This window comes from Misgurnus anguillicaudatus, chromosome 22 (genome assembly GCF_027580225.2).
Source record: "Misgurnus anguillicaudatus chromosome 22, ASM2758022v2, whole genome shotgun sequence".
Lineage (NCBI taxonomy): Eukaryota > Metazoa > Chordata > Actinopteri > Cypriniformes > Cobitidae > Misgurnus > Misgurnus anguillicaudatus.
This window is the reverse complement of record NC_073358.2, coordinates 3,226,944-3,252,969: the sequence shown is the minus strand read 5'-3', so window position 1 is coordinate 3,252,969 and position 26,026 is coordinate 3,226,944. Positions and strand designations below refer to the sequence as shown.

The 26,026-nt window shown below is 40.6% G+C and overlaps 1 protein-coding gene across 4 annotated transcripts in view; it reads right to left on the bottom strand.

Moving 5' to 3' along the window:
- arhgef12b (Rho guanine nucleotide exchange factor (GEF) 12b) overlaps positions 1 to 26,026 on the bottom strand; it is a 107,335-nt gene that overhangs the window by 48,154 nt on the left and 33,155 nt on the right. Inside the window, exons 2-4 of one of the 4 annotated variants that reach the window (XM_073860732.1) lie at positions 9,459 to 9,479; positions 5,038 to 5,132; positions 443 to 490 (exon numbers count right to left, since the gene is read on the bottom strand). In XM_073860732.1, coding sequence (XP_073716833.1) covers positions 443 to 490; positions 5,038 to 5,132; positions 9,459 to 9,479 — 164 coding nt within the window. The remainder of the gene's footprint in view (positions 1 to 442; positions 491 to 5,037; positions 5,133 to 9,458; positions 9,480 to 26,026) is intronic. The other 3 variants (XM_073860735.1, XM_073860734.1, XM_073860736.1) reach the window with 3 other exon arrangements.

Below are 26,026 nucleotides of genomic sequence, written 5' to 3'. Positions count from 1 at the left end.
ATTTATCCAGAAATTGGTGTTTATTAAATTGGTACTGAGGACTGCATCCACAGGCGACGCTTTACCGATTGAGCTACAGGAACACACTGCTGGTTTTGGTATCAACCACTGAACCCATGATTTCATTACGACCCTAGTTCAAGGCATTTCTGTTCATTATTTAAAAGCCATATGTCTGAAATGTAAGATGTTATGCAATGAAGAAAGGAAGCATGAAGTCTCTTACAGACCAGATCAAAGAGAAAGACATCATGTGAGATACTGTAACAGAAAAGTTAGGATGTGTACACAACACTGCACGCCATTTTAATCATGCAAAGATCATAAATAAGTATAAATTTGATTCATTTTAATCCCGTAAGGTATGACCCATCCGTGAGGTTGAGTCACACACACACCACAGCAAAACCCCGAGTACTGTTAGCGACTCTTTAACTCTTACCACACGACTCTGCTCTTCCATCCACTACTACACTTTGTACAGGCAGCTCTGATAGTAGAAAAGATGCGGTGTACACACACACACACACACACACACACACACACACACACACACACATACAAACAAACAGCAGAAAACAACAAAATAAATAATACGATTTGTAAAAAGTCATTTGAGTAACATCAGAAGCAAAACTGAACAGGTTCACATTGGCTGTTTCTGAAAGTTGAAGAACGCAAAAAAAGGAATTGCGTTCTAGTGGAGATCGGTCTTGCCAGGCGACCTTGAAAAAACAAACTCAGAAGGTCGCGAGAACACAGAACACACTTGTGAGAATTGAGATATGTGCGATCTTCCTGTTGGTCACCTGACCTCCGCCATTGTTTTGGCGCAATGACTTCTGGGGCGTAAAGCGATTTCAGCGCGCAAGTCTGCACTCGATGCATCCTCGATATCAAGAACACATCCGGGTATTTTCATGCGTCCTCTGTACTTGCGTTCTTGAGAATTGAACTTCGACGGTTAATAATGACGTAGAGCGAGAACATAAGGACGCAAGATCGCTGGAGAACGCATATTGAGAAACAGCCATTGAATAAAAAATCTGTGGGATGAATGTAAACATGGTAACATTTTTGATGTATTGCAGATACTCGTTGATGGCGCAAATGCATTTTCAAATTAACCAAAACAATAAGCAAACACTCTTGGAACGATGCAAATGTTGGATAGCGATTGTCTTATTTTCCCAGTGGTGACATATTTCCGAGTGAAATGGCTTTTGAAACAAAAAAAGTAAGGCAGGACTTGAATTTGTTTGAAGTTAGGTCACGTTGCTATTTGTTAATCTCAGCGATCTTTTCCCATACCATATGACCGGAAGTGAAGCGAGATCATTTCGAGGAGAAGATTTGCGCTAACAGATTAAAAATATCACAATATTCCAAAATAAATTACAGTTTTTCATTTCAAATTCATTGCCAACTTTAAAGAGCACCTATTTCATTGCTAAAAACAACGTTATTTTTTTTATTTGTTATCATACAATGTGTTTGCGTAAAACACATAATTTTCCACATTTTCGTAGCCCAAGATTTCACTCTCTTCCTGAAAAGCACTGATTTTGTACAAAACTCATCAATTTGAAAACCTCTGTGTCCCTGATTGGCCAGCTAATCTGTACGTTGCGATTGGCATGAATACCTCTGACGTCAGCAGGAAATGTGACGCTCCTTACCATGTTTGAAAGATTCGCTCACAATGCAATGCTAACAGGAGTTAACTTACAGGCTGTGAGTCCGAAACGAGGGGAATTATGATAATGTCGGTCTTGTCCATAGATATATACACTAGATGTCGCCTTGGGGTTCTGAGTATGCGTCAAAACCGCCGCCATCTTAGGACAGGGGTCTTGTCATAGGAAGTATCTGGATAAAGCTGCTATCTCCGCCTGTACTTCGAATTCATGGACGATGCCGGACTTTTTTGCTGCGTATGGATGTAAGGGCTACTAGCACTATGCATTACAGTTAGAAAAAGTCGATTTTCAAAATATTAAAACTTTAATTTTTTTCTTGACCCAATGCTAAATATATATCTGCCTGTTGAAATGAACCAAAAGAAAACAAAGAAAATCGCATTCATGACGATTTCTGGTGATTTTATTTCTGTTACATCATTGCCTAGAATGACGCTGATGCGGGATTCCCGTGTTTCAAGATGGCGGCTCTGTTTGACGCATTCGGTCCAATGAACTGCCGTAGCCAAGGCGACATCTAGTGTACATATCTATGGGTCTTGTCTACATCACCAAACCCAGGAAGTAAACTGTTGCTTACAATATGTGTGTTTGTTGTAGTCCAAGAAAAGAGATTTACATTGGAGACGATAAATCGCATCATCGTTTACTTTGGGGTTTGTACCTTTTGCATATCGTTAATATGTACTAATACACATCTACACACCAAAGGTAATGTAAAATGGTCGGACAATAGGTGAGGGGGCAAAAATTCTATATTTTTCCATAGAATTACGAATTAAGAAACATTTTGTCCATGACCAGACCCTTCCTTTTCCTTCTGAATCAATTTATAAAAGCATGACTCAGACATATCTGAGACACACCCTGTATATCCTCTGTGATGACTCGGCTAAATCCCTTACTAAAAATAAACGGCCATCCTCAAATGAGATTTCCCTCTCTGACGGCTGCACAGCTGTGCGTCTCTGAGCCGGGATTACAGCCCTGTGACAACATCCTGCTAAAATGATGAACACCCAGTCTGCTAAAATGATTTCACGTCTAAAACACTAGGAAGCAAAGTGTTAAACTGCTGTACTACATGGCAACATGGGCTCTGCTGATCACTTGGAGATACATTAAATTATTAATCCCAGGCATGATTTCAGATTAGGAAAGAGCTGTGACGACAAATCTTAATTTTGAACCCAGATTGGTGGTGTGTTCAGTAAAGTAAAAGGCCTAAACATGCAATAATGAGGTTCAATGTGACAACATATCAAAATTGACCCCTATTTACCCTTAAAAATAAATACAGAATTACAGTGCTACTATTGAGACCTATCTTCTTGATCTTGCCCAGGTCCCTCAACCACAAGCCGGCCCTTTTGAATTAGAGATGTGACTTTTCGTGTGTGCGCCATAGACTGTAAAAAAGATGGACGCTGTTTAGTTCGCGCAAATAGCGGGAATTGAGCGTTGCCATGGGAAACACGTGAGTGTTCACCCCAGCCGTGGTAAAGGCATCTAGCGCGAGTTATTTAAATGTTAAGTCAATGTGAAAACGTGTTGACGCGCGTCTGGAGGTAGAGGCATTTAACGAGGCAAGGTAGATGCGATTCCGCCTCATTTTCGCATCTAGTTCGCGCGAATGACGCAAATTGAGCGTTGCTGCGAAAAAAAAACAGGCAAGTTGAAACATTTGAAGTTTGTCGGAAAAACGTGCCGCGTTAACCAATCAGGAGCTTGCTCTAGTAGTGACGTGATTACAGAAAGCGAGCGGGGTCACAGAAGCCCCTCCCATGACGCAAATTTCCGCGGGAATGTCTCGATGACTAGAATGTCACGTGCGAATGAAGGGAGTAAACTCAAAATGTTCAAGTGGCAGACGCAAATTTGACACCTCAAACGCGGCTGGTGTGAACCCACAGTAACGGTGCATTCACACGGGCCGTACGCGTTAACGCTTAACGGAAGGCTTGTCTGAAGTGTGGCCAACAGCCAATCACAGTTGCCGCAACAAAAGCTCTGTGCCCGGTTGCATGAAACTCCTTAAGTGAGGGTTTCCCTGAGGGAGAAAAAATCCCTGAGGTAAAGGATTTATTTAAGAGCGTTGCAACAAAGGTCTTAACTGTCACCCTTACCTAAGTGTTTATACTAAGTATTTTACGGTAGTCTCTGCCAAAACACGGCAGCGGAGACGCGGTTGCTATAGTTACAAAATCTCACAGCGGTAACAAATCAACGCACGCAGCTCAACAGACGGCGGATTTGTGTACAATGAAACATCGCAAATAACAGACTGTAAAGTGCCGCGTGTATAAAACCTCAAAGTAATTCAAACTGGAAACACTTTAGATTGACGGACGATCAAACCGCTATTCTCCTAATAAATGCGCATCCTTTTCTCTAGGGATTATTTCGATCGTTAGAAATGCGCGTTGGTACTTCATTTTCTTAAATAACCATAAAATCAGCCATCGCGTGTGACGTTAAGGGACCTGTTATAGTCCCTTAAGTTTTTAAGGGAAAATGTGACTTAAGGACTTTGTTGCAACGCATAGCAGAACTTAAGGTAATACTTTAGCATTTAAGGGTAAATACTTATTGACAGCCTTAAGGGTTTTTCTTGCAACCCATTTTTTATTAAGGGCACCCTTAACCTTATATTTAAGGGATTTCTTAGCTTAAGGACTTTCATGCAACCGGGCACTGGTCTTCCATAAACGTAATTGGCTGGCTCTGCCTAGGTTATTTGCATAAGGCAATCAGAATGGCTGACGCATGCGTTGCCGCTTGAAAAGTTGAGAAATGTTCAACATTTGCCGCGACCAACGGCACTGACGCGGCGCAAACGGATCCACAATTCAGTTCGGCAACGCATGACGTCACCCATTAAGAGTGAATGGGAAGCGTTAACGCTTAGGCCCCATGTGAATGTAAGGGTTGGACGTTTTTTGGCAAAAGTCAATGTTAAATGTTAAAACAATGTACTAATCCAGCATTTAAATGACCACTGACATCAATGTGGCACCTCTGATGTAAAAATTATGTTTATAAAGATGCAATGCAACAGCACCTGGTCTGCATTCAGTCTCTCAAGCAAACACCTCATCTTATTGGTCATTGGAACAGTATGCACAATATCCCAGCTGTAACAATGCAGACCTGTAGATTTCGCTTAAAATAATCTAAATAAACAATGTTGATTACTAAAAATCAACACAAAAATTGTTCTTCCGAATAGGAGCAAGCCAGAAAGAATAAGAAGAAAGGAAGGGAAAGAAAGAAAGTGAGAGAAGGTGAGATGCATAATTTAGATGTCGTCTTTCAAGTGAACACATTTAGTTCTTACCTGTGGGGTCAAATTCGTGCGAGGGGAGGACTGATGCCTTGTCGCTCTTAGGCTTCTTGTCTGGGGGATGGTCCTTACTGAGAATACTTCCTGTCCTGTGCACACACACAAACGGAAAGGAGTCAACATCAATGCCACATCGTGCTATTCTTAACCCACTGCACACAACAACTAGACAGGAAATGTGGATCCACTAACAAAAGGTCACACTCATGCCCATGTCCAAACACAGGCTTAATAAGAACAGACAAAACATTGCAACACAATGCAAACTACTGTTCTCTCTGTGAAACCCAATGATTTATTACAAACATTCATCGTGACATCATAACAAGCGAGCAGAAATCTCAGCATCAACGCATGCCAAACTGTTATAAATATAAGAGGCAAAGACAAACAAGACTCTTACTACATTACAACAATATTGTGGGCATGTTGGCGCAATACATTTTTTCTCCAAATAAATAATTTTAAACTATGACCAAAAAAAAACTATTTCACAAAATGAGTCATTTGATTTCTCAATAACTGTATATTTCACAGCATTTCTGTGCGTTTTGGCAGTATGTTCTGGCACCAAATACTGTCGTGAATCAGAGATTTAAAATTGATAAGTTGACGTGTCCTTTAGCCATTCGTTTTGGATTTTTTACTAACAACATAGCTTCAATAATTATTTGTGATTTACATTATTATTTAGTTTTGGATGTTTAGAATTGACCATGCAGCTGCTTCACAGAAAGTTATAAAACATGCACAACTTCAAGATAAAATCTATTAATCGACAAGAATAATTACAGTTACAATATCAAGATGAATAATCAACAATATAATTTGTATCATAATCGTGTAGCCCTAATATTTGTTTATTGTAATTTGTTTTAAAGTATCCAGTTCTAAACAAAACTTACAAATAAAACATAGTAGCATTAAAAGCATAACAATCCAATAATATATACTTACTAGTCAACGATTCTTTGCTTTTAATGGCCAATAATACACTTTGTCTGGTAGGGCTGCACAATTAATTGAAAAACTAATCGATAATACAATTACAGGTGCGTTAATTACATAAATCATCAAAAGCCACGATTACAGCTGTACATTTGCTCTTATTTCTGTGCATTTCAGCAGGCGTTTCGCGCAGTGAATACAAGGGCTGTCACAATTATGAAATTTGGCTGGTTAATTGTCTAATAAATTGTGACGATTAATTGTCTGTTTTATTGATTCGACATTTAATTCTCATAAATTTTTTCTTTATGAAATTTTTTTTACACATTGTGATTATTTAAATTAAACATTTTGCAAGGTGTACATGGCAGTAAATATGAATATACATAACACATATTTAAAGGTAGGGTAACAGATTTGATCCTGAAACATTTTTAGTTATGTTGGTTAAAAGTCTCCTCACATCCTGATAGCAATCACTGTGTTAAGTTGTTTAAATGTATTTGTAGAAATTTATGTCATCTGTGAATGCGTAGGACCAAAAAATGTTCAACCAATCATAGATTTCGGTCTGAACGGACGTTTCCTTTTTTGTTCCTCATACGTAAACGTAATTTGAATGCGAACCGCGCAGCGAGTCCACGCAGACACCATACGTCATCGGCGCGTTTACGTGCGCTCACCTCCTGTCTGTAAACAGCGAGAACAGCAAACTTTTCTGCTGAATTGACAACCTACACAGGAGCCACAAAACTAAAGGCATCTTTTATAATGGCGCTTTTCCATTGCATAGTACCCCACGGTTTGGTTTGGTTTGGGTCGGGTCAGCTCACCTCACTTTGGCGTAGTTAGCTTTTCCATCGAGTTTAGTATCACTTCGCAGTGGGAGGGATTTAGGGGTGTCGTTATATTTGCGCTGCCCACATCTGTGACATCATACAAGTGAGAGGAGAGCCTTGTTGTACATTCCCATACATTTATTTATTTCTCAGTCCGCCACAAAATTAAAATTGGCCACCACAAATAGATGTTTGCACATCGCGTTTATCACTACCTCTTTATCACATGACAGTTTCAAACACCCGCGGCGTCAGCCGACGGCGCTCCGCTGAGCCTCACTGAAGTTGCATTTAAATAAGCATATAACGTTAATGCTGACGTGCTCGTCGCGAATGTTCCGCCACAAACTGCAAGCCTGGAAAAAACTGTTATGGTGTCCCTGATTCTCAACATGTGGATGTTTTTCGTCGCTAAAAGGGTGTTTGGGATAGCAGAGCACAGATGACAACATGTTTGCTCGAGACAGCGCAAGCTAGCCTAGGCTAGCACAGGTAAAGCTAGCGATGACGCTGTTAGTGACGTTTCTTTCAGACCAATCAGTGATCTAGAATGTTTTCGCGTCACGTTTGGTATCAGCTCGGGTCGCTTGGAACCCCAACCGAGGTGGTACGAAAAAAAGTATCGGGTACCACGTACTGCACCTAATGGAAAAGCTCCCAAAAGTGGGCTGACCCGACCCAGACTGGACCGGACCGTGGGGTGCTATGCAATGGAAAAGCGCCATAACAATAACAGCAAAAACTGGTTGGATTAACATCGATAACTTTACTGCTTTACCACGAGATGCAAACAGCTGCAGGAGCTGCAAAGGGTCTGAAAGGGTCGTTGCACAGTTTATTTTGGTAAGGTAGATATGCGATATGTTTGTATTGAGATGGATTCAGATTCTACTTTGATGAAACATTGTGTTGCTTATGAAATTTGTGTTCGTTTACGGATAAGCGTAATGATATAGTTACTACGTCTACACAACCGAACTTGTGCTTAAACTAATTCTGATGTAAACCAGTTGGTTATTTTGGAAGTGTTATTCACTTTGTACTGCAAAGTTTTCTCACTGCTGAATGAGACATGAGATGTGACCGTCTGATCTGTGCGTGTTCATGTGTTTTGAAAAAAGGCGTACTTTGGATGGCGATTTGACTTGAAGGTGGGATCGGGATTTCATTGCTAGGCGGCTACCGTTAGCATTTTTCAAAATGTGTTACCCTACCTTTAAAAGTAATCTGATATTGTTTATACAAGCGCTGCAGCTCCCCCTTGTGTTTTTTGAGAAATTTGCAATCATTGCGGTGATCTGAAATCATCGCGATGAGTTCAAACAATCAAGATGAAACGATTATTAAATTATTGTGACAGCCCTAGTGAATACAGTGGTAAATTAAAAGCATTCATTAATGTAGGCTTTATATTAACGTGTCCTTAATTAAAAACCTAGGCTGTGTCTAAACTGTTAAAATTAGATTTAGGGTTATAGCCGACATAATCAAATTGCCAAATATTTAATGGTTTCATTACAAAGCAAAAAATGTCAAATAATATTTTTATATTAATGACTTGGATAGAATAACGAAGAGAAAGCAGCTAATAACAGCCAATTATAGATGTCAACCCCTTCAATACGGTGTAAAAGGCATCTCGGGTTAAAACCAAATCTGACTTTTTCTATGTTTAAGGGGTATAATTGGGTCCCCACTCCCCAGTGCTTCTATCAACCTAGAAAATTTGAAAAAGATCAACCCAGTAACTTAGTTTTGGTAAACAATTCTCTGCAAGCATGTGAAAAAATAGCTCTTTCAATTTTAGCTCCCCTTGTGATGTCAGAAGGGGATAATATCGACCCCTAATCTGCACTATCCAACCATGACACTGCCATTTAGTGCAGAGAGAAAAAATTGTTGACAATTGAGTTTCAATTTCAACAAACCACCATTGTGGTGATCAGTGTTTCCATTAGCATCAGCTTTTTTGTATTTTAAAGGACACACCCAAAAACAGCACAAGTGGCAATTTTAACATGCTATAATAAATTATCTGTGGGGTATTTTGAGCTAAAACCTCACAAACGTACTCTGGGGATACTAAAGATTTATTTTTACATCTTAAAAAAAGTCTTGCAAAATGTCTCCTTTAAGATACTGAATGATAAAATGACAAGAGAATATTTTTACAAATTCTAAGTAAAGAATGGCTAAAAATATAAATAAAGTGTCCCTAAATTGTTGAACTGTGCTGTGTATATATGAATATTTTTAATGTGTGAAATCAATGTGTTGACCTTTTGACATTATGTAATAGTACAAAGCATATTAGGACTGCAAAACAAAGCATGCTCCTGATGTCTAATTTCAAAAGAAGAAATAAGTAAAGAATCTTTATGCATTAAAAATACCGCCCTAATTTCTTTTTTTTTTTGGTAAAGCCTGAGATATTACGAATCCAGTTTTTTTTACATTGTGTCACAAGTTCATATCAGCAACAGTATCGGTGTTGTGTCTACCCTCATCTTGCCCTTATCGCTGTCTGCAGAAGTCCACCATTAACTGTCTGTCTGGCTACGGTCCTTCTCACTTTAATAAGGGCTTTTGGGTTTAAATGCAGAGAGCAAAAGAAGGCACTGCACTCACCTGCTCGCTTTTTTGGGAAACCTGAAAGACAAACAAAATAGTTTTAAGAAAATGGCTTTTTAACTTAAAAAAAAAGTTTTTAATGGCCAATAACTTTACATTATTGTTTTAAATACTGGTTGGAGCTGAACCTTAATTTGCTCTCTTTTACACTTTAACTGCTTATATCTAGTTGTGTGTATGTGTTTAACTTTCCATATTCTAAATTTTTCCCCTAATAATTAGTTTGGTGCATCTGTTGAAAGACTTAAAGGCAGGGTGCATGATCTCTGAAAGCCAACGTTGATATTTGAAATCACCTAAACAACATGCCCCAACCCCAATAGATTCTGGACCTTCTTTTGATAGACCCGCCCCACACATACGCAACCCAGGCAACGAAGTCAGTTGGTAGTCGGCCCGACTCCTTTTTCCAAAGTGTTTTTCAAAAATCATGCACCCCGCCTTTAAAGGTCACACACAATCTAATAAATAAGATGTGCCAAGCTTGGGCATAAGCAGAGCTCCAGACTAACTCTTTTCATTAGGAGCACAGTGGCCCCCAACTGAAAATTTTAGGGGCACAACCAGAAAATTTAGGGGCACACACCGTAAATCAACATGCTAACCAATTATTCACATTTCTACTAATTTCCACTGTAATTACTAATAAATACTTTGATGATAGATGCAGAAAGTACAATGTGCTGTTTCAAATTCAGTGTCACATAACAAAAAAAGTCAAATTTACTGGTTGCACATGTGCGACTGGATGTAAAATTCAGTGGCACACTCTCAAATTTTGGTGGCAAAATGCGACCATTTGGTAGCAGCCTGGAGCCCTGATAAGTGTCACGGTGAGAACCAGGTAAGACAGGATGAGGCGAAGTACGAATCCAAATGCAGTTTATTCCAATATATGCAAGTAAATAAGCAAAAACAAGAGCTAGAGAACACACAAGGGACTGGCGACATCTAACAACGAACGACAAAATAAGAATGAACAGGCAGGGTATAAATGCAAGACAATGACCAATGACAGAGCAGAAACAATGAGTAACTATGACAACACACAAGGGGAGAAGCATGATCACAATGAATATCCATGGTAACAAACAAGGGGGTGGAGACACTAATTAACACAGAGAGATACAAATGGGAACAAGGGTATACATGAACACAGGTTAAACACAGGTACACAGAGACATAATATAAATCCAAAACACAAATATAACAAAACACAAGAATCACAGAACACAGGGACACAGGAAGCACTACGTTACATAGCCCCCCCTCAAAAGGGCGGCTTCCAGACGCCCACCAGAAAAACCCAAAGTTTATAAGTCCAGGTGGGCGGTGGCATGGAGGTGGACCTGGGGGAGGGATGGTGGGCCAAGGCTAAGAAAGTCCAACTACCAATGCTATGAAAGTCCAGGGGCCAGGGCGGAGCCGCGGGCGGAGGCATGGACCAAGGCGGAGCCGCGGGCGGAAACAGGGACCAAGGCGGCGCCGCAGGCGGAAACAGGGACCACGGCGGAGCCGCAGGCGGAGACAGGGACCAAGGCGGAGCCGCAGGCGGAGACAGGGACCAAGGCGGAGTCGCAGGCGGAGACAGGGCCCCAGGAGGAGCCGCAGGCAGAGACAGGGACCCAGGAGGAGCCGAAGGCGGAGACAGGGACCAGGGAGGAGCCGTAGGCGGAGACAGGGACCAGGGAGGAGCCGTAGGCGGAGACAGGGACCAGGGAGGAGCCGCAGGCGGAGCCAAAGGGGAAGAATGGGACATGGGAGGAACCGACAGAACTGGCAACCAGGACGGAGCCGGCAGAGCGGGAACCCAGGGCGGAGCCGGCAGAGCAGGAACCCAGGGTGGAGCCGGCAGGGCAGGAAGCCTGGGCAGGTCAGAAACCCAGGGCGGAGCCGGCAGAGCAGGAACCCAGGGCGGAGCCGGCAGAGCAGGAACCCAGGGTGGAGCCGGCAGGGCAGGAAGCCTGGGTAGGTCAGGAACCCAGGGCGGAGCCGGCAGGGCAGGAAGCCTGGGCAGGTCAGGAACCCAGGGCGGAGCCCAGAGAGGGACTGGATACCAGGGTGGTGCTGGTGGTACCAGGAACCTGGGTAGAGGAGAATAGAGAGAGGCCCTCTGGGCCTGGTTAGACGGGGCAGTGAGTACAATTACAGTCATTATGGACCAGACAGTGAGGGCCAGGAGCTTGGGGACAGCCATCTTGGTACAGACGGAGAGTTCAGAACTGGCCATGGTTTTGGTGACCATAGAAAGTCTTTGGAGCTTCGGGGTGACCACACTAGCATACCAATGAGGCGCAGGGGACTCAAACGGCACTGATGACTCACTCGGCTCAGGGGAATCAGAAGACTCACTCGGCTCAGGGGAATCAGAAGACTCACTCGGCTCAGGGGAATCAGAAGACTCACTCGGCTCAGGGGAATCAGAAGACTCACTCGGCTCAGGGGAATCAGAAGACTCACTCGGCTCAGGGGAATCAGAAGACTCACTCGGCTCAGGGGACTCAGAAGACTCACTCGGCTCAGGGGAATCAGCAGACTCACTCGGCTCAGGGGAATCAGAAGACTCAGGGGAATCAGAAGACTCAGGGGAATCAGAAGACTCAGGGGAATCAGAAGACTCAGGGGAATCAGAAGACTCAGGGGAATCAGAAGACTCAGGGGAATCAGAAGACTCAGGGGAATCAGAAGACTCAGGGGAATCAGAAGACTCAGGGGAATCAGAAGACTCAGGGGAATCAGAAGACTCAGGGGAATCAGAAGACTTAAAAGATTCATGGGAATCGAGGAACTTAGAAGATTCATGGGAATCGAGGAACTCAGAAGACTCATGGGAATCGGGGAACTCAGGAGATTCACTCGGCTCGGGGGACTCGGGAGATTCACTCGGCTCGGAGGACTCGGGAGATTCACTCGGCTCGGAGGACTCGGGAGATTCACTCGGCTCAGAGGACTCGGGAGATTCACTCGGCTCAGAGGACTCGGGAGATTCACTCGGCTCAGAGGACTCGGGAGATTCACTCGGCTCAGAGGACTCGGGAGATTCACTCGGCTCAGAGGACTCGGGAGATTCACTCGGCTCAGAGGACTCGGGAGATTCACTCGGCTCAGAGGACTCGGGAGATTCACTCGGCTCAGAGGACTCGGGAGATTCACTCGGCTCAGAGGACTCGGGAGATTCATTCGGCTCAGAGGACTCGGGAGATTCACTCGGCTCAGGGGACTCGGGACAGTCACTAGCCTCTGGGGACTCGGGAAACTCAGAAGACTCAGGGGAATCGGGAAACTCCGAAGACTCAGGGGACTCGGGAAACTCAGAAGATTCAGGGGACTCGGGAAACTCAGAAGACTCAGGGGACTCTGGAAACTCAGAAGACTCAGGGGACTCGGGAAACTCAGAAGACTCAGATGACTCAGATGACTCAGATGACTCAGATGACTCAGATGACTCAGATGACTCAGATGACTCAGATGACTCAGATGACTCAGATGACTCAGTGGGTGTTAGGAAGCTGGAGACCACAGGACGAGGGACCCCAGCCACCCGTACAGATACTAATGGGGCATCCATCACACTGGAGATTAAAAGTCGGATTTTTGGCAGTACTGGAGGGTTCATCAATGCAAGTGGGTGAAGTGGAGTGGGTGTGGCCAGCATTTTGTGAGTTTGTTCGGGTATGGGAGCCATCTTGACAACGGGTGTAGGTGTTACTACTGCACCTTTAACAGCTGGAACAGTGATGATGTTGGCCTTCTGATAAATCGGAGCTGGTATGGATGTGGGAAACTCAAAAACTGGGGCAGGTTTAACAACAGCAAACTGAGGCATGAAGTGGAATGACGTAGCGGCCATCTTGTGCGCGGACGCTGACACAGGGGACACAGAACTGGAGAGAACAGCGTCCGTGCTAACAGCGGATTGCTCGGCCTTGGGTCTCTTCCTTCGCCGCCGATGATGTGAGCAATGCGCTGGCTTCATGATGACTGGCTCGAGTGATCTTCCAGTCTCTGCTGGTTTTTCGGCGGGGAACTCCCACAAATTCCATCGGTTACGGTTGTGCAGGTAACCGACGAAACCCCAGAAATCCAGTATACGCAGCCCGTCCACCTCTTGCTGCGGCACGGGTTCGTCGAGACATTCATTAAAATAGTTCTTCAGTTCAGAGTCACTGAGGTCCAGGCCATGCGAAAGTGACCAGAAAGTTTGCGCAAAACTGCGAACAGGTTGCCCCTGTTGCCGGAGGGAAGTCAGGTCGGCGAGTGCGTTCCACCATTCTTCCTCCGTGGTGGGGGGTGAAACGTGCACTCGGACACTGCTGAGACGGAGCATAAGGACACAGGGAAAACACCAGGGAACTCGGGAAATCACGGGAAAGAGGAATTGCTGCTGGATCCTGAAGTGGTCGTTCGTTCTGTCACGGTGAGAACCAGGTAAGACAGGATGAGGCGAAGTACGAATCCAAATGCAGTTTATTCCAATATATGCAAGTAAATAAGCAAAAACAAGAGCTAGAGAACACACAAGGGACTGGCGACATCTAACAACGAACGACAAAATAAGAATGAACAGGCAGGGTATAAATGCAAGACAATGACCAATGACAGAGCAGAAACAATGAGTAACTATGACAACACACAAGGGGAGAAGCATGATCACAATGAATATCCATGGTAACAAACAAGGGGGTGGAGACACTAATTAACACAGAGAGATACAAATGGGAACAAGGGTATACATGAACACAGGTTAAACACAGGTACACAGAGACATAATATAAATCCAAAACACAAATATAACAAAACACAAGAATCACAGAACACAGGGACACAGGAAGCACTACGTTACAATAAGTGTCCTATGTTTGCACAATTTAAATTTGTTCTCCAAATAAATAATTTCAAACATTAAGACATACAGTATGCCTTCAATTCAAAGGTTTTTTTTTTAAATGTGAAAATCATTACAGTTGAGTGACCTTAAAGGGGTAGTTCACCCAAAAATGAAAATTCTGTCATTTACTCGCCCTCAATTTGTCCAAACTTATTAAAAAAATTGAAAATATTTTAAAGAATGTTTGAAACAAAGCAGTCACCGTTGACTTCCATAGTAGAAACAATAATACTTTGGAAGTCAATGGTGCCTCAAAGCGCTTGGTATCGATTCAGATGTTCCAGATCGATTTGATTTACAAGCTATCAAATCGATTCAATTTCGATTCTCAATTCTATTCCAATTCTCTGAACGATTTTTTGACTCGATTCTCAATTCAATTCCTTGAATATAGATTTAATACAAATACTATATTTATTAAAAAAAGAACAGTGAACATAAATTTACAAGGGTAATTAATAAAAAGAAATTAAAGAGCCACAAATCTCAAATTTTCAAATGCATAAAATTATGTTAAATAAATACAATACAATTTTAATGTAAGATGAAAAAAGTATGCTGAAAAAAGTCTAGTGGAGAAGACTAGTAATTCGATTAACGTTAATCTTATGTTCAATGTTTGTGAAAAAAATATGAACAAAAAAACGACCACGATTTTGAATCGACCACTTAAAAAACCCAGATTAATCGAAAAATAGTTTGGTTACAAACATCTTTCAAAATATCTTCGTGTTTGGCAGAACAAAGAAATTTTTACAGGATTGGAACAAATTGAGGGTGACTAAACAATGGGTGAATTTTCATTTTTGGGTGAACTATCTCTTTAAACTTCTGAACAGCAGTGTAGTTGTGTGGCACGATATTGTGCAACCTTTTCTTAAAGGAAAACACCACCGTTTTTCAATATTTTACTATGTTCTTACCTCAACTTAGATGAATTAATACATACCTATCTTTTTTTAATGCGTGCACTTTTAATCTTTGTACAGCGCATCTTGAATGTGTTAGCATGTGTTAGCCCCATTCATTCCTTAGGATCCAAACTAAAGTTTTATTTTGTGCCGCCACCATACTTACTCGTGTAACTCCTCATGTAACAGTCTTTAAATAGGGATAACATCGAAGTGTTTGGTGGCTTCTAAATTCATTCCTGTTTGGATCTTAAGGAATGAGTGGTGCTGGGCTAGATGCTAACACATTCACGACGCACTGTACAACGATTAAGTGCACGCATTGAAAAAAGATAGGTATGTATTCATTTGTCTAAGTTGAGGTAAAAACATAGTAAAGTATTGAAAAACATTGGTGTTTTCCTTTAAAAACGCTAGAAATTTTGAGGGAATACATACTGTAGCTTCAAATTGAATTTTTTTTCTGGTTTTAAGTTTACAAACTGGTCAGTTCTGTTGATCAGAATAGTAGCCCGCCTATAAACTCCCAAAGTTGGTGTGACCTGTTTTCCAGCAGATATTTCTGCCCTTGGTCACAGGGTGGAAAAAATATCAACAACGATGTGAACCGTAACACACAAGTGCGAGCAGTTCCATACACATCAGATTCTCACGAGACGTATATTTATGAATTTGTGCGTCAGTCGTTACCGAGCCTGATGAAAGTGATAAACTCTACAGCCCAACACGCAATAACTGCAGTATCTCACTCTTGGGGAAGAACTAGAGGAGCCTCTTTACAGAAATAGCTCAGACATCTCGTCTTCCCTCCCTCTCAGCTCCTTCCGCGGGTGGTTTTGGTTTTTGTTGCTGTTCCTTCCCCTCCACAATAGAGCTCAGCGCGAGAACAATGGCTTTCACGTCAGAGTTGGCCCATTACACGGCAGCCCTGTAGGCCTGATTCCCGGAAACAGAAAGGGCTTCTGGCAGGGTCCCTCGTTTCCTGAACGTGTGATGAGGAGGGGGCGTTTGGTATAAAGGGATGGGTCAAACTGAAGGCAGGGGGCAGAACTGGGCTAAAATAAAATTTCTCAGGGCTTGTCTCTTCTTATTTTATCTCTTATTTTTTAAGGAAAATGGTCTGTAAGCTTCCAGCAGTCAACAAACAAATCACAGTATAAATATTTTTATTAGCTGCCAATCCAGCATCAAAAATCACAGACATCTCACATCTTTTCTGCACTGGTGGACCTTGTATTTTACACCTAGGTATCCTTCTTGATTTATTCCACCAATTCATAACATTATGAAGCCACAGCTATAGAAACCTTCAATATTATACAAGACGTTGCATCACAGACGTATCTTCGGTGGCGAAAAAGAATGCCATAGATTCTCATCCGCAATCAAGGTTGTAGTAGTAGTAGTAGTATATTTTATACTTGAGAGGAAAATTGTTTTAAATACTATTTACAATCATACTCGTATAACACCAGATATGTGTCAGGATTTGCGGGTGTCTCACGTGTCAAATTTCCCTTACATTTATACTAGAGCCCTGCACACGTGCAAGTACCCGCCATAAAAATGTAAAAGTTGGATCTACCAGCATTTTAAGTGGTTGCACACTGCTGTCACGATTGCGTTTTGCTGTGCAGCGTAGTGATAACAGCTGCAGTAAGACTGAAATCTAAGAAGCAGAACGCCCTTTATTTTCAGATTACATTTTGGGCGTTTTTTCTCTTGGTCATTTCGGCTGTGGACATTTTGGTGCATCCCTATTAGAAATGGTTGGTGAGATAAAATTTGCAACATTAAGGGATAGTTCACCCAAAAAATTAAATTCTGTCATTATTTACTTACCCCCATGTTGTTACAAACCTGTATTAATTTCTTTGTTCTGATGAACACAAAGGAAGATATTTTGAGAAATGTTTGTAACCAAACCATTCGTGGACCCCATTTACTTCCATAGTATTATTTTATCCTACTATGGAAGTGAATGAGGTCCACAAACGGTTTGGTTACAAACATTTCTCAAAATATCTTAAAATATAATAAAATAAAGAAATTAATGTGGGTTTGTAACAACATAAGGGTGAGTAAATGATGACAGAATTTTAATTTTTGGGTGAACTATCCCTTTATGTAGCAAATAACATAAGAATCTGTCCTCCCTAAATACTGATATAAAAACTGATAATTTTGACTCGATGCCCATTTAACTCTTTTCCCGCCATTGACGAGATAACTCGTCAATTAAGAGAAAACGGTTCCCTGCCAATGACGAGAACTTCTGGCTATCCGCAATACCGCTATTATCCACCAGCAACTAATACAACCCGAAAGTAGCGCCTCTCGTAAAAGAGACAGAACTCTGTGTATGTTTTAAAGATCGCTCTGCATCTAGCAAAAGTCCTTCACAAAAATGGATTTATCTCAGCTTTTTGCTCAAAATTGGGTGTTTTTGAAGAAACCTACTCATATTTGAGAGGTGATAAAAAGAGAACTTTTTTGTTTTGAAAGCAGATGGTCTGCTCTTTCATTTGATATATTGTTTGTTTATATATTTAAAGAAGAACATTTTCTGGAAGGCATTAAACTTTTGTGAAAATCATGAAAATGCTGGCGTTGGCTGGCAACTTTTTTTTAAACGCTGGCGGGGAAAGAGTTAATACCAGGTTTCGGTACCCATCCCTAATAGAAAAAAAATATCAATTTTTTATTTTCATGACAATTAAGCCTAAAATATATTTTTTTAATTATTACATACAAATCAAATCTTCAATTTTCAAACAAATCATATATTTTTACAATTATCATAAATGGCAGTGCTTAAATACTTTTATCTCACTTCCCGAACATTAGCATTTTTTAAATAACAATCATAAGAATTTAGGGGAAAATATGTGTCACGAAACATCAAACATTTACGTGACACCACTTTCACAAACTTTGCGTTTTGGCCATTGTTTTACAAGACATGGGCGTTTTTGGGGCCCGAAAAAGCACATTTTTAAAAACGGGTCGTAAAAGGCAAGTTTCTAAGATTATACTGCAATCGTTTCTGTGTCAAAAAACAAATTTGTGAAAACGTGTTTGCTTATTACATGTTTAGACATTGCAGGGCTCGAAAGTGCGACCATTTGGGTCGCATATGCGACCGAAATTTAATCTGTGCGACCTTAAAATATATTTGGGAGCATTTGTGCGACTGCCCATTTTGTTGTGACGCGAGTTGATTGTGATCCTGCGTGCTGGCGCTGTCCCAGGTTCAGTGTTCTCTCCAACGATACATAACCAATCAAATTTCACCATTAAGTTCTTGCGTTTAATGAAGACCGCAGATTGGCTAATATGAGCGTCAGTCATTCCTTGTTGCCGTGAAGCGGGAAATGTGAAAAGACGAACGCGTCGCGAGCATGACGAGAGCGAGCCGATTACAGCCAAGGTTATTACTGTATTTTTTGACGACGATCTGGATTCAAATGTAACTCCACCACCGGAAAATACGAGTTGACGTTAAACCTTTCAGAGAGAGTGGCTTAAAGATTTCGAGTGTCTCCGCTATGAAAATGTAACTTACTGTGTTTACTGTAAATCCTGTAAAACGGCGTTAATGGCGGAATCAAAACATTTTAAGCGCCAGACGTACCTTGCTTAAACATGGCGAAAGTGCCAAAAACATAAGACGTGTCATGACAAATGTGTTTATTATTGATGGAGACACCGACCTGTCTGTCAAAGTGTGTTTGATGGTGTATGTGCGCATGCGCTGGTGAATGGACATTCGACAAACATCCTTGTGGTCCATGTTGCTGTGGAATACCACAATGCTGATGGTATGTTTTTGTTGTATTTTTTAAAACATTGCCTATTTAGTAGTAAAAGCATCCTGGTAATGCAGTTATCAATACCAATATATATTAGCCTTCTATATTAGGGTCACTTTTGTAATGTCACAATTAATCAGTGTTTTACGTGTTTGCTAGATTTTCTATGTAATCTAAATCATGTTACCTGTAATTGTTAAATTATTATTGCTGCAATACTATTTCATCAGCATTTGGGTATTAATTTAGGAATTTATGCAGCAAAAAATAAAATAAAATAAAATAAAAGACCAACTTTTAAATGCTGGCCATAGGACGTGTAAAGCCCGGTGGTGGTGTTTTATTTTTAATAAAATAAATCTATTAACATTTACATTGTAGTTGTGGTGCTTTTTAATTTTTGGATGGATGCGCCTAAATTTTTGCTGGTGCTCCTAACTCTTTAAAGTTGGGAGCACCAGTGCTACCAAATAAAAAAGTTAATTTTGAGCCCTGCATTGTAGGACATCTTCAACTAATGTTGCACAATATGTCCCATAGTGAAATCGTCCTATCTTTAGCCTGTGAGATCGCCGATACACGAGCGGGTCAATAGTTTTCTTATATATTTATTTGTTCATTTTTTACTAATTTCAATCACTGGATTGGTGCAGAATAGCACGCAATGCGCATTGATGTCAAGTGTGGGTTATGCAGAAAAGTTAATGCAAAACTACTGTATGATAATAATAATTCCATAACAATAATTAAAAATTATAAAGGGCAAACATGCCAACTATCATCACGATGGCTAGTCCATCAGCCATATAACTGAATGTCGATCAGCACAACCCTATCGTCAAATACTGGTCTGGCATGCATAATTCAAGGTTTTAGTTGTTTTTGTCATAAAAATATTACTATACTATACTATTTAGCCTAAACAAGCAAGACATCCAATGGCAGAACTGCAAAAATACTCAAATATTTTCAACATACTTTAGGTACGCAGATCTAGCCATGATTGTCACAAAAGCATGTCCAAGCTGACAAAATATACACAGACACATGACACAAACCTGTTCAACAAGCCTTTAACAAGTGTTTGCACAAAAATGCACATAAATCACTGCGTAAAACACAAGACACAAGAATCAGTGGCGTCAAACAGTACAATCTGAGACATAAATCATACTACTTACCACGTATGACAACTTAGCACAGGCTAATTTATCCTGCTTTTTGACAGACCCTGGCAACAACATGTGTGAATATTCTGCAAAACATCTGTTTTTGCATTCGATTCAAGAGTCATCCAGGTTTAATATCGCATGACGGTGAGTAAATGGTGACGGAATTTAATTTTCCGGTGAACTATTTCTTTAATCCTCTACACTGGAATTTACTCATGCCGTACAACCCTTTCAGGTGGATTAACTTATCATTACTGATCCCAAATCAGTCAAACAGCAAGGCCAAATCACTCCAAAAACTCAGTAAGCTAAAGTTGGACCCAGGAAACAATGTTAATGACTCTACAATGGCAGTAGATTTGTAATGTGATGCTGTGGTAATGGAGGGAATAATGATTAAGCAAAGCCGCTCAGAGCACATTTTGCACCTCATTTTCTCCCATTCGATGGCCAACGTTGGGCTCTGGATTTATGGGTCATTTTGCAAATTATTAGAAATGATTTGAGGGCCTTTGCCTTTCTAAGCCCTTAAGCTTGTTGGCACGAGTTTGGACCAAAAATGAATCATCAGTGCATCTCAGCACACAAAGTAAATGGTGAGCACAAGATCCAGATACCCCAACCCTGCTGTCATTTAATAAAATTATATAAAGAACCACTGTTTAATAGGGCTATATACCATTACATAATATGTCAACCTTTACTGTACGTTTAAACCACCACTCGCAAGGCTGCCCTGCCAACGGCGTTGTAGAAAAAGATTAGTCGACGCTCTGACGATCGAATGCTTGGTTTTGTAAACTTTATATAAAGTGGCCACAAGGCAAACAAGCATGTTGATCTGGTGCAGACTGACCACAAGTAGTGCACAAGTTAACCTCATGAAATATTTTAAATGTTAAAGTAAGAATTTGATCGATGGAAAGAACTTTTTGCTACAAAATAAACCAATTTAAAGCCATTTGTTTGTTGTTGCTTTTGTTTTAATGGTTAAGTGGTCTTATTTCAACATGCAGTTTGTAAAAGAAGAGATGTTCTTGGGAACTTATGTGGTCAAAACCAAAGTACATGACAGCGTTCTCTGGAATCCTCTCAAGCAGAAGACTTCTACATTCTTTTTGGTGGCTGCCAAACCGCGTCACAGCTCATAATCATAAAGTTGAGTTGTTTTAAACTCTCTCAAAGTGGCCGGAAGTGATTCATTTTTAGGGATTTCCCGAGACCACTTTTTCATTTCTGATCCGATACCAGAATTCAGAATATCTGCCGATACCAATATCTGTCCGATACTACTGTAATTAAATGTGTATAGTGCTTTCTGCTACATCTAGTATAATTTTAAATGTAAAAATCAATAATTTAAAATGATTTACAAGTTACAGGAAACATTAGTACAGCATTTTCCGGACTATATAAGTCGCACCAGAGTAGAAGTCGCAGCATTCAAAAATGCGTCAGTCAGATGAAATAACATATATAAGTCACAGTGGACTATACGTCGTATTTATTTATAAAATTATTTTACAAAATCCGTGCCGAAGAACAGACATTTCATCCGGAGAGGCAAGTTATTCAACTTGACAATAGCGCACAGAACAGCAGGCTGAATAGATGTTCGTACGTAATCATAACATTATTAGTTATTTACGCGATAAGCAATAGCATACAGAACATACCTGGAAGGCTGAAGAGGATAACCGGATTAACCGAACAAGCCACCGAGCATCAAGTTCCCGGACTCGTCATTCAACATCACAGAATCCACTGAATTGCATAAATACTGGAGCAGCATAAAGCGGACTCTCACGGCTGTAGACGGTAATGGTCTCTGTTGCCTCATAAATGTCAAAATTAATTCATACTGACTAGGGCTGTCACGGTTATGACATTTGGCTGACGGTTAATTGCCTAATAAATTGTGCCGATTATGACGATTAATTGACAGTTTTATTGCTTTGACATTTAATTCTCATACTTTTTTTGTTTGTTCATGAAATATTTTTTTTGGCAGTTAATATTAATACACATATCACATATTTAAAAGTAATTATTTAATGAATATATCTTTTAAAAACTAAAAAATTCTTCATAAGAAATAAACACAATAAAGTGTCTGAAAAATAACTAAAACTATAAATGCATCAAAAAAATAATCTGACCATACCAGAACCAGCCTTAAATAGTAGTTAATCCTACTAAGGTCATATTAGTAATGAACCACATGTTACTGTTTATCAAAGTTTTGCAGCATTTCCTTTACGGCAGTTTTTTCAAAATATTGAATGGCTTTGCAATGTATCTTGTTACCCTGTCAGTTAAGGAGCGCCATGATACTGTCTCATTTATACAGGCGCTGCAGCTCCCCCTTGTGTTTTTTAGAGAGATATGCAATCATTGCGGTGATCTGAAATCATTGCGATGAGGTCAAATAATTGCGGTGAGACGATTATTCAATCATTGTGACAGCCCTAATACTGACTTACAAGGTGCTCCTGAGAATAAGACACAGCACCAGCCAAAATATGAAGAAAAAAAAACGCAACTTATAGTCCGGAAAATACGGTAATTATTAATCATGACAGTGTTTCGGAGAACATATAACAGGTACGTTTGATCCATTAAGTATGCTAAATATTTTTCTCTTAATTGCGTAAAACTGTCATAGTCAAAAAGGTTTAGTGTGCAGATGGTTATTTTGGTAATTATGCGCTTGACTGGACTTTTTATGCACATTCCGGGTGCAGAATTGATGCGCCTAAGTCATCTACACAGTGGATTAACTCAGTTTGCGAGTAAGTTACAGTGTTTCTGTGAATACAGTTTACAGTGTTTACAGTGTTACTTAAATATCTTTAAATGTGTGTTTGTTCCTACACATGAAGCTATTGAGTGTATTAATATAACGTTAATGGTGCCTTTATAATACTTTGTCCTTTTTCTAGCTTGTCAGTAAAAACCACCGCTAACGCACGGTATCGGAATTAGATCGGTCATGTTGTCGGTCCTCGATCCGATCGAACCAAAAAGCCCGGATCGGCCCCAATACCAATCCAAAATATCAGATCAGGACATACCCATTCATTTTCAATGAGAGCCGCTGGGGAGCTCCGGTGAGCAGCGGCACGTCTTGGACAGTGTGAGCATCGAGGAGAGTTAAAATCAACTCAACTTTATGGTAATGAGCTAAGACCCGGTACGGCAGGCAACCAATCGTAAGGCGGAAACCAAAAGCAGTTGTTGTCGTACTGGAAGATTCCAGATAATGCATTCAAGCGTAAGAGCATCCAACTACTCTTTTTCAATAGCGTCGTTGGCTAGGTTGCCAGGGCGCCGGCAGCGGTGTGAACGTACAGCAAAACGCGCCACAAAGCTGCTTGTCGGAGCTCAAACGGTAAATGAACAGTAACAGATTTTTCTATTCTGTGTATAGACGGTTTCAAAAATGTCTGTAAATGTGTATATTCCAAAAACAATATAAACATAAAGCTGATAAACATATATGCATTTAAATGTATCGTTACCGTGAAATAAAATGAATAATTTTGTGAAATTTTTGGTCATACAGCCAACCCCTACCGTATATCCATATCTTTAACCCTAACCTTTACCCTAGCTTTTGGGTAGTGGTACCACGATACCAATTTGCTGCAGCAGTCTTTGTTTTTTTTGTGCCATAGTAAATCCATGCCTGAGTACTAGTACCATGGTATTTTTTGTGCAGTGGCTAACAACAGAGCGCTGTTGGTTTATTGTACTTTTTTTCAGTTATTTTGTGTTCAAAGGTTTCCTGGCATCCTGTTGGCTGACAGGTCCTTAAATAAGTATGACCACAGCGAAACATGCCTCAAAAGTATGATGGCAAGAGCAGCCACACCTTCTGCCCTATTCCCCCTATTGCTGTCTATCACCCTCTCAAAATGCTCCAAAGTTGTCTCTCCTTCTGCCCCAATAAACCAGATGAGAGCGACGGAACGAGTGCGCTCGTGGACGCACATTTCTTCACGCTTCAATGTCATATTCACGTTTTATTACGATGAGGATGAGCTGGTGGGAGAACGGGTTAGCGGAGTACATGCATTGAAAATGCATGGAAAAGTATAATGTCATAATTAGCATCATCGACTTTGACTGTGGTGCTATCTAAACATTTGTGTTCCTGTAGCTCAATTGGTAGAGCACAGTATTAGCAGTGCAAAGGTAGTGGGTTTGTTTCCCAGGGAACAAACACATACTGATGAAAAATGCATACCTTCAATGCACTTTGAATTGTCTGTCTGTGTCTTTTGCAAGATTTTTATAAGGGTGGAGAAACCAAAAAAGCTGCTCAGACAGATAGAAAGAGATGGCGATCGCAGATAAACAAAACACAAAAGAAATGCAGTCATTTTAAACAGTGACCTGACAATAGTAAAGAGATCAAAAACTATGAAAGGCAAGATTTTTATACTTTGCTGATATTTTTCACCTTGAGACTTCAGGACGAAGTTTTAAGAAATCTAGGGGTGCACCGATAAATGCCGATATACACTAATAATGCGTGGACGATAACTATTCTGAATCGCACAGCCGATATTATTCACAGCTATTTCATGTACTACAGCTTTTGATCAGTCCTGATCTAAAAATCACTGTTAGTTTGAGTTGTTTTTTTAACATGCGTTTGAAAAAGCAAAACATAATCATTATACACATTCTTTATTATCATAAAAAAACCTGAAAAGGTTGAAGAACAGCAATATAAATATATCCGTAAGACATTTCCTGGACCTGTGTGTGTATGGTTTTTCGTCTGCGCCCTGTGGCTTTTAGATGTAGCGGCATTTCACCGTAATTCATTGAGAAGCATAGCAAGCACCATCGGCCGATATATCGGGGCACCTCTAAAAATCCTTAATGATAAAATATATGTATAGAAAAAAGCCCTTAATTGAACTGAAATCACAATATTTTGAAATGTTATTAACCAATCTTTTCACTAACAATTATTTATTGATAATTGATGATATTCAAATTTGGCTATTTTTTGGGAATAAAAATAGACCTAAGTGGGCAAAAGCATTTAAAATGGCCATAATGATGAGACAATAATAATAATTAGGGATGGGTACGAGTAATCGATTGCTCAAGTACTCGAGCTCAGTGCACATCTGAGAGCGCGTCCAGTTTGTGCAAAGGCAAATGAAACCCTCGATTGGGAGGTTCGCGTTCACGCATCAAATTATTTTGCGCAACAACAATGTCCTCCCAACTAGGGATCGACCGATATGGATTTTTCAGTGCCGATGCCGATACCAATTTTTGTTTCATCAGCCTTAGCCGATGACCGATACAGGCTGCCGATTTTCTTGAGCCGATATTTGGAACCAATACTGCTTTTGCTCACTCAACTTACATCATAAAAATTATGTAAAAAAGCCAAAAGAGATGTTATTAGTTTGGACAGTTCTTACTTTTTTTTTAGTCTAGAATTAGTCTAATCTCTGTCTGGGAAACTGCCCCATAGAGATAAGAAATAAAAACCCACTTTGTTCAGCTATGATCAGCTGTTAGGCTAAGCTTTCGATGTTGTCATAGAAAGGTTGGTTGTTTTTAGTCACATGACCTGCAATCGCTTGCGGCTTCCAGCACTCTGTCTGTAAATCATTTGGGAAAAAATTGGCGAACACGGCAGCCACGTATCGGCCGATGCCGATACACATAAAACTCGCAAATATCGGCCCCATATATCAGCCGGCCGATATATCGGTCTATCACTACTCCCAACATTTAATTCAGCAAAATA